Raw genomic sequence first — 9,833 nt, 5'->3', positions numbered from 1 at the left:
ACCTGGGGCAGCTGCGGGGCCGCGTGGGGCCGGCCGGGCCCGAGGGCGGCGGGCGCCGCGATTACCTGGTGGAGGCGGCGCGGCAGCTGCGGCTGGCGCTGGAGCGGGACGTCAGCGAGGACTACGAGGAGGCCTTCAACCACTACCAGAACGGCGTGGACGTGCTGCTCCGCGGCGTGCAGGGTGTGTGTGCGGCCTCCCGGGGCATCCCTCCGGGGACATCAGCCAGGGAACCAGGGCATTCTTATCGGGAGTCCCGTGAGGGGCCAAGGTATCCCTGCAGGGAGAATGACAAGGAGACGGGAAAATCCCTCTAGGGAGTGTGTTGCGGGCACGGAGGCAGGGAGTGCATCCCTACCGGGAGGAGGGTGGGAGGGCTGGGGCATCCCCCTGGGGACTGTGGCCAGTCCCCCTGGGCCGAGCCGGGCCCCTCACAGCCGCCCTTTGCACCCACCGCAGTTGACCCCAACAAGGAGCGCCGGGAGGCCGTGAAGAGGAAGATCACCCAGTACCTGCGGCGCGCCGAGGAAATCTTCAATTGCCACCTGCAGCGGGCGGCGGGGGGCGGCAGCAGCACCGCCACGGTGAGGGGCTGGCCTGGGCCGCTGGTCTGCGGCGCTGGGAAACGGGGTGGGGGCGCGGACACGCAGATAAAACAACCCCGGTGGTCCTCCTTGTCTGCCTCGGCCGGATGCCACACTAAGATGGTGTAGAGAAAAAGGCAGGCACACCACGCTGCCGAGTGTGCTGGCCTGCCAGTGGATAAAGGAGTCCAGGGGGCTCTTCCAGGACCACACGCTCCAAAGTGTGTATGCTTACCTTGCTGCCACCATAGTGGGTGTGGACGTTTTTGTGGAGGCTGAAGCCACCGCAGGGAATCACCCTGTCAAATGTTAAAAATCTTCCTATCTCTCATCGTTTCCATCTGTATGGAAAGCAAAGGCAATGGCTGCTTTCTGCATTGTGGGAAGGAGGTGGTTAAAGAAGGGAGAAGGGAGTGAGGCAGGGCAAGGTCAGAGCCTAGTGGGAAGAATGCAGGGAGAAAGACAACTACCGTCCACACAGATCCCCTTAATGCTAGGTCTAGCTTAAAATTTTGTGATTTTTACCTCTGCTGCAAGTGCAAGTTTTCCCAAAAAAGTTTAGAAATGCAGGGGTTGGCCAAGGAAATGGTCCAGCTGATACCACAAGTGAATCATGGCCATTGGAGTGTTGTCTCTGCATGCTGACCAGCTGAGCAGTATTGCTGCCTCCTCTGGAAAATGTGGGGACTTTTTACACCCACTGTAATGGACAAGTGCATTTCGGTCCTACATCCTCTTCTCTTATCATCTTGCAGGGCTACAGCAGCCTGCGCTTCCGGCCGATCAGGACACTGAGCTCAGCAGTGGAGAACCTGAGACGGTGTAAGGTTGTGGGAGTGATTGATAAGGTAATGACTACACCTGGAGACGGGGGCTGAGGCTGGGGCTGGATCAAAGGGAGCATAAGCTGGAGGGTCCTAGCAGCTGGAATGGGCGTGCCGGCCCTCAGCACATTCATCAAGCAATGTTGGGGTATCCATCTACACCATTCCCACCCAGAAATATTCATAGGAGAGGGCTCAAGACCCCTTAAGGAGTTAATTGGGAAATCTGTTAATGTCCCCATTACTTTTGCTTACCAAACCTCCCAAGACATTTACAGGGAGGTTTATGCATCTCGTCCTTTCCCACATATGCAATTGTGTTTGATGCCCAGGTGCCACAATGGTGGACTCCTGTGGATAATCTAGACTTCAGCAGAAGCTGAACTATCTGGATGAATAATCTAATTAGAAATTCATTATCTTGGAGTGAAGATGCCAGGCTTACTGTATCCACACACACATGGTACATTTCTCTCCACTGCTGTTCACACATCTCAGTTTGTCCGGACTGATGTGATCCTCCTGTCCTGCTGAGGCCTAGATTTGAGCCCAGAAAGAGCACTGTGAAACCCTTCAGTGTGAAGGAAGTAAAACAGGCATGGGAGCCACCTCTTGGTTTAATTAATTTCCTGCTTCTTGGCTGCATGGCTATCTCCTTGCCAATAACCTGTGCTTTGTCTTTCAAGAGTAGGGTTCTGAGCCTCACAAAACTCTTCCAATTGGGTGGGAGTTAGTTTCAGTTCCAGAGTTGAGTCCCTTGGGTCATTCCTGTAGGCTGTGTGTTGGGTCACCACTTCTGACCAGTACTGTGTATACTGTCCCAGGTGCAGATTGTCCAGGATCCAGCCACTGGTGAGACCTTTATACTCAAGGTGGGTGTTTTCAGTTTCATCTGCCTGCTTCTCCCTCTCAGGCTGGGGCCACCTTGTCCAAGCTGATGGCTGGGGCAGATGAGAGGATAAAAAATAGCAGCTCTCAGAGGTTGGACAAAGTTCATGGTTCAAAAATCTTCTGGCTGTCTCAGCTATCCTCTGTGATCAGAAGGGAAGTGGTTCTCCTTGGTCAGCTGTTTCTCTGACTTCTAACACTTCAAGCTTGTGTTAAACTGGGTCAACCCCTGAAACAGGTTGTGAGGTGTGCTCAGTAGAAGTCCTAGAGTATTTTTCAGTGCCTTTGGAACTAACAATGAAGTACTTCAATAACTGGACAAGGAGAATGTGGTATGAGAGAGAGAAGCATCATTTCCAGGGGAAGAGGAGAAAGGGCTGGGCTGGCAAGTTCATCCCTGAAAGGGAGCAGGGTGGTTGCAGAGGAGTCGCTGCTCTGGAGCAGCTGTGGCCTCTGGGTCCCACAGTGCAGATGGGGAGGGCCCTACCTTGGCAGAGCTTTGCAGAGTGCTGCCTTATCCCAGCTGGCTGCTGGGGACTGACAGATTCCATATGAGCCGCAAGTTTGTGCAGATTGGGGAGCTCCATCATGGGTGATGTGGCAGAAGGCACACTCTTGCCTGTCTGGCCTCCAGCTCCGCCAGGTGCTAGGCTGCACAGAGTCCAAGTCCTACTGTGCTGTAGCACCCATTTACCTGTGCCTCCTCAGAGCCTCCCCAAATCCCACGTTGAGACCCGTGAGCGACAGACCATCATCCCTCATGGGGTCCCCTTCATGGTCAAGCTGTTGTGCTACTATGTGAGTGAGGACTCCATCTTCCTCCACCTGGAGCACGTGAAGGGTGAGTGAGGACAGCCTTGCCTCCCATCTGTGAAGCATCCTGGTTCATCCCTAACTGTCCTGTCTTTAAAATCTGAAGTATGTTTCTCCTCTTGTTTTGGGACTGTTTTTTTATAGTGATAGCATAAGTTGTCTTCTTCATAGAAGGCTGGTGGGTACCAGGGCTTGAAGACTTAGTGAACAGAGCTGCTCAGCTGTGAATTGCAGAGGTTTGATCAGAACTGGCAGGGGACGTAACCTAGAAATGGGCCTAAGGAGACCTACAAGGAGGAAGATGTTGTGTGTAGGTGGGTGTGTTATGTGGAAACCAGCCTTAGACTTCAGAGAGATGAGAGATGAGCCACTGGGCCTCATGGGAGGGAGCAGTCATGCCTTTAGGTGATGAGGGTGATGTGATCCAGCATCTTGAAAAGAAAAACTCTTCATTTTTCTGGCATTGTCTGACCATAACAAGAAGGTGATGGAGAAGGAAAATGAAGAGATGTAGTTCACCTGAATGTTGTAGAATAAAACAATCTTTTGACAAGAACTTTATAATTTTAAATTATTTTTTTTTTCTTTTTTTTTTTTTTTTTGGTGTGTTACAAAAGGTCACAACAGATTTTGGGATCATACCCAAGAGAGGAGGTGGAAAATTAGGGCATAAAGGGCAATGAGCATACTGGGGTTTGGGTATGTCAAGGAGGCATACTTGAGGTTGTCCCAGGTCCTGGTGAAGAAGTATGACAAGGTGGAGGCTTGTCCCACAGAGCTTATTTACTCTCTGCTGGCTGAATGGATGTGTAGGGAGCAGCAGCTGGAGTCCAGTGATGACAAATGGAGGCTGAGGTGTGTTGGAGAGCAGGCCCAACTCCTTGTGCATTGCTATAGGATAAGTACACAGAAAGAAGCCAGCACTGAATGTAGTGAGGCTGGGAAGCCCTGGCAATATGCTCTGGGCTCCAGGGTTTGCTGCTCTGGCTCATTGCTGACCCATGGCCTCATGCCATGCTGTGGGAGCTCTCTGGCATTTCTGTCACACAGGAAGGAAAGGCTTTCAGGGGAAAGTGGGAATGGCAGTGGGATCAGGAGCATTTGTGAATATGTGGCTTGTCTGTGACATGGAAGTGGCAGAGGTGGGATCAAGGAGACTGTGCAGAATGGGGAGAGGGCTGCTAGGAGGAGGGAATGGGACTTAGGTGTGCCAGGTCCTAGGGAAGTTGTGGCATTGGGCATGGCGTGCTTGTAGGGCAGGGGTGTATTCTGCATGGACTTGAGCTTTGCTGCTGGGGAGATCAGTGATGCTCAGTCACGATACCACTGTGTGAGCCTTGGCCTGGGCCTGAATGGGCCATGTCGACAGTGGGGGAACCAGGGATGCTTTCTGCCTCATCACTTGTTCTCCTTTCTGCTTTCCAGGGGAGACACTGTGGTCTCACCTCCGCTCCAAGTATTGTGTCCAGCATGACTGTGCCAATTCAAACACCATTCAGGCCCTGAGGGACCATGGCACAGAGGATGGTGTGGGAAACTCCCAGTGTGGCAGCCAAGTATCCATCCTCCCTGTTTGGACAGGCAGTGGCCTCCCAGGTGCTGTGAACTACCGAGTATTGGGAAACACTGATGCCTCACTACCGAAGGAGCAGTCCCCTGGCCCCACAGACTCTGGCTCAGGGAACCACTGCCAGCTTCTCCTGGCTCCTGCTGGTGGCAGGGTGGCTGCCCCTGGAGGACAGGATCCGAGTGTGACGCAGACTGTATCTGGTGTTGTGGACCATTTTTCACCAGCCTCAGACAAATGCCCTGGCCACCTTGCCAGCCAGGGCCTGGTTGTCTACCCATGGAATGATCTAACCAGCAGCACACACTGCATCGCTGAGAGAACAGCCTCCCAACAAGGCCCCAGGCTTCCCCAGGGGTTTGTCCCTGTACCAAAGACTGTGAGAGGGGGCCAGCCAGGGGCAGGGGAACTGCCAACTCAGAAAGTGTCTGAGGCCTCCCAGGCTCAGCCCCTCCTGACCTTGGGTGAGAGGCAGCTTCCTGCAGGAGTTGCCCTGTCCAGCTCTGGCAAACCCAGTGTGCCTGACCCAGCCGTGTGGGAGCCCTCGTGGGGAGCAAGCCTGACCTCTGGCCGGCTCAGCAAACAGCCACCACCAGGACAATGCAGGGTTTTGGCTTCCCATGGGAACAACCGGAGAGCCTGGGCTGTAAAGGAAGAGCAGGTGCAGCTGTGGGCAGCAGAAATACTCCTGGCCTTAGAGGGACTTCACCAACAGGGTGTATTGTGCTGTGACCTCAACCCCAGGAACCTGCTGCTTGATACAGCTGGTAGGTAATACCCCATGCTGCTGCCCCAAGGAGGAGGAAATTGGTCTCTCATCTGGGAGACTTCTGCTTGCCCCATTTCCAGAAGATGTGGACTTTCTTGTGTTTGCTTTGGAGGAGGGTGGGAGTCTGGGAAGGTTTGTTTTTTCTGAAATTGTAAGTGTGATGATTCACTTAGGTTTTCCAAGTAATTATTACAAGAGATGGCTCTGCAGCAGGAGAGTCAAGGGCCATAGCCACAGAAATGCATTGCCCCTGCTCCCATGTGGGGGTTGGCTGCCTCAGAAATCCTGACCTCAGCTGAGACCAGGGGAGCTGTGCCTGTGCAGGACTAGTGGGTTAGTTTTCCCCTGCTTATAGTAACTGCCTGCTGGGGATGTTCTGGAGCCATGCCATCCCTCTAAGACATGGGTATTTCTGTCAGTGCAAGTCTCTGCTCAGCTGGCAACATCTGGGACAAACTAGAGAGCTACAAATTGCTTAAGAAAAGAAAAATGCAGAGAGATTTGGAAGGAGAAAGCTAACCTTCCCCTTTAAAACCTACTGCTTTCCTCACCACAGCCTGCACTGAGACCTGTGAGCTTGGTGCCCATCTAAGCAGTCTCACCTGCTGGGCACCTTGGGCAAGCACTGGGAGGTCAGCAGGGGAGAGGTGGGGGGTGTGGTGCCAGGGGATGCTCAGTGCCTCTGTGTGTTCAGGGCATGACAGGGACCCAGTGTACTGGTTCCCAGTGAGAGGGATATGGCTTCATGCCAAAGTCCTCACTCTTGTCCTAACCTTCCTGCTTTTGACTCTGGTGCCGCTCTGCAGGTCATGTCCGTCTCACTTTCTTTGGCCAGTGGACAGAGGTGGAGCCCCAGTACTGCAGCCAGGCACGAGAAGAGCTGTACAGCGCTCCAGGTAATGGATGTGTCCTGTGGCTTCTCCAGCTCTCTGCCCAGTGGCACCAACTGGAGAGAGGGGGCTTCTGCAGGCAGCGAGATGTGCCCAGCACTGTGGCCACTGGTGCTCCCTGCCTCCAGCTCTAACCCCTCTCTGTCTCTTTCTGCAGAAGTGGGGGGGATCACAGAGCCCACTGAAGCAGCTGACTGCTGGAGCTTTGGCTCTCTCTTGTATGAGTTGCTGACAGGAGTGGTAAGAGGCTGAGAAGCTATGCAAGGACAGGGGAGGAGAAGGCTCAATGGCTGCCTTCTGTATAGGGCTGGGAGGGTGCCTTGCCCTGCTGGCACCTCAGTTCTTGGCCAGGTTCCTTCAGACATGTGATTCCCAGTGCCTGTGCCTGGTCTCTGGGTGTTAAGGGCCCTGGGTTTTAAATGCTGGTGTGTAGGCCTGGGGTTATGTGGCAATGAAGACTCAACAGGGTGCTCCTCTCCTCCTGGGTGCCTCTGTTTACCATCACCCTCTATCTCCTGCAGCCACTCTCACAAAACCATCCATCAGGGATTCAGCCTCACACCCAGCTGCATCTGCCAGAGGGCCTCAGCGTGGCTGCGACATCGCTGCTCACTGAGGTGAGTGGCTTGGGTGAATGGGAGGGAGAATGGGACTAGAGGTTGGGGAAAGGCAGGGTCCAGTCTGGGTACATTTTCCAGTGTCCTCCATTTCCCCATCTTCCTTTCCCACTGCTTTTCTCGGCAGCTCCTGCAGTACAATCCAAAATGGCGCTTGGGCTCTGGAGGAGGTGGCATAACAAAGCTGAAGTCTCACTCCTTCTTCAGCACAGTCCCATGGAACAAGCTGGTGGGCTAGGCAGGCTGTCCTTCCCCCAAGGAGCTGGGCCCTGAGCTGCTTCCCTGGCACTTGTGACCCCAGGTGGCACGGGCAGCACTGCCTGCTGGGGAAGGCTTGCCTCAAAGGCAGCCCTGAGGTGGGGTACACATGAGGTTTTGCAGCCTTACATGTCCTTCTGTCTTTGCTTCTGTTTGTTGGCATCTCCAAAGAGGAGGTATCATGCTGGGCCAGGCTGTCTTCTCCAGGTCCTCTGGTGGGAAAAGGAACCTGGGTGCCCACCTCTGGGAAGCGGTGGTGCTCCCCTTCTTGGGGCATCCCTTCCTCAGTTCAGCACCTTGCCCTGGAACTCCCTGTGTTTTTTATCTCTGCTGCTACCACAGTGACTCCCCTGCTCTGTTACTTTTTGTGGCTTTCAACTGCAGCCCCTCTGGGCCCTGCTGGCTGGAGCCCAGGCCCGTGGTCTCTGCCCCTCCCTGAATGCATGTGTGTGTGGGTCATCCCTGCTGCAGGGGTGACACAAGAAGGAGCCCTCTGCTCTTCTCCCCCTTGCCCTCTGAAAAAAATAAACTATTCAGTATCACTTAGAGAAGTGTCCTTTTGTTTCTGAGCTGCACCAGCCAGGTGTAGGCCAAGCCTGCTAAGTGACAGAGAGCCCCAAATCTGTTTGTGAAACCTGCCTCAGAGCTCTGGGTTGGTGTCACCCCCAGCCATCAGCAGCCTGCAGCCAAACCCCAGAAGGTGGCACTGAATGCCTGGCCTTCTGCCCCTGTGCTCCTGCCTGCCCCACAGCACCTCAGGTCTGCATGGCTGTATGGCTGCAGTTCAGATTTGGGAGAAATGCCTGTGTTTTCTTCCAGCCTTTTGTCATTGTTGTATGTTGCGGCTCCAGCCTTCCTTTCCACTGGCAGGACAGCAGCCATGCTTTGAACAGGGGCATCCCTGGTAGGCAACACAGTGAGGATTTGAAGGGGTGAACTCTGAGAGGCAGCACAGAGGGAAGGAGGCCAACTGTACAAACTCTGGATTAAAGGAAAAGCAGCACAAACAGATGTGTCTGCTGCCAGCCTGACGTGGAGGCTGCTGTGCTCAGCTGTGCAAGTCACAGCCACAGGCTGAAGATGAGCTCACAATGGCAGCGGTGCAGTTCTGGCCCTCCTCTCCCAGCACCCCCTCACACTGCTCACTTCCCTCCCATAGTAAGGAATTGCTGGTACCAGCAGCATGTCTCTGTGGCTAGCTGCTTCCAGCTCCTGCTTGCACTCAGCAGAAAAGACACCCTCCGAGGCAGCAGAAGCTGTGCTCGCCCACCAGAGGGAAGCAGAGCTCTAGAGAAACTCATCTACAGCAGCAAAGGTATGGACACCTCAATTGCTGTGCAGAAACTGGAGGACTGAGCAAGGAGCTGACCACTACTGCCACAGAAGGCCAGAGAGCAGGAGCAGCTGAGCCTGGGGCTTTTCTTCACCATGGCAGTTCACACTGGCTGAACCCTCCAGCTGCAGCCTTGCACGCCTGTGTACCAGCTCCCTAGTCCTGTGATTCAGAGGAGGTTCAGGAAGGACCCTGTGTCCAAAGCCACAGCATGGCATCTTGCAACTCAGTTCCATGGGTGTCACCCGAGTCAAAAGGCAGTTTCAAGCACTGCTCTCTTACAGCATACCTCGACAGGGCAGATTAAATAAAGCAGTTTGCTAAGCTGCATAATTTTAAGACCTTGATTGTATATTCCTTTCCCAGTTGGTGCAAAGGCCTCATTTATTGCAGCTCCAGACAGAATAAAGGCTTCCCTAGGCTTATATACAAAGTGAAGGTGGACCCTCTGTATCCTAAACCAGCAGAGAGGCTGAGTGCAAGCAGCAGTTTTTAATCAAAACCTTCTCTTCCACTCAACTTATTTGTGCAAGCATTAGACTCTACCCTGCCCAGAACAAGGAGGAGTTTTTTCTGCTTGCCCTAACCCACCTTAGCCAGGGCCAGAAAAAAAAGCTGACTCTGCACTCTGTTTTTGTCCTTAGCTGCCAGGAAAATGCAGGCACCACTACTAGGAACTGCTCTCCCTTTCATCCACATGGCAGCTGTGAGTCCAATCATTTTCTGTTAGAAGGGACTGCCCTCTTCACCTGTAGCTGGGAAGAGTGAACCATCTCTGAAGTTCATGTCAGAGCTGGGAAACCCCTGCCATGATCCAGAAAAGATTTTGTTTCGTCCCAACAAGGTCTGATTCTTGGGGAAACACCCAGCATCACAGCCAGCCTCCACTGTTCCTTGTTCTTCTTTCCTTTCTCCCTCTTCAACAGTCTTTTCCACACCTGCATGAACTACAACTCTCCCCTGCTGCAGCAGTAAAAACTTCTGAAAAACTTTATGAGCCTGTCCCAAGTCTCCCTCTTGGCCATCATGCCCTTTAGCTAACACTAGGAATTCCTCACCATCTGTAACAGTTCTATTGCTAGGAAATGATGATTTCCAGCCCTACAAACCTCTTTGCTGGGAAGACCCAATTCTTTGGCAGAGAGTTTGAGGACAGCAGCGTTTCCAGGCAGAGAAGACTCAATTTCAGCTGTCATTGCCTCTTTTCTTTCACCACCAGATAACAGGACTCATGCACTACACTCAGGATGCTGCTGATGCCAGTCCTCGCCCCCTCAAACACACCCCACC

The 9,833-nt window shown here is 53.5% G+C and overlaps 1 protein-coding gene across 1 annotated transcript; it reads left to right on the top strand.

Moving 5' to 3' along the window:
• Positions 1–5: 5 nt before the first annotated feature.
• Positions 6–7,756, top strand: RPS6KL1 (ribosomal protein S6 kinase like 1; the record flags this gene model as incomplete). The annotated part of the gene is made up of 10 exons (XM_015629696.1): positions 6–183; positions 460–584; positions 1,340–1,432; positions 2,233–2,280; positions 3,005–3,137; positions 4,535–5,443; positions 6,252–6,341; positions 6,493–6,575; positions 6,857–6,952; positions 7,080–7,756. Coding segments are annotated over 10 exons (1,866 nt in total), but the record flags the coding sequence as incomplete, so codon positions are not given.
• Positions 7,757–9,833: the final 2,077 nt, after the last annotated feature.

This window comes from Parus major, chromosome 5 (assembly GCF_001522545.3).
Source record: "Parus major isolate Abel chromosome 5, Parus_major1.1, whole genome shotgun sequence".
NCBI lineage: Eukaryota > Metazoa > Chordata > Aves > Passeriformes > Paridae > Parus > Parus major.
The sequence above is the reverse complement of the archived record's forward strand: the minus strand, read 5'-3'. Positions and strand labels throughout refer to the sequence as shown.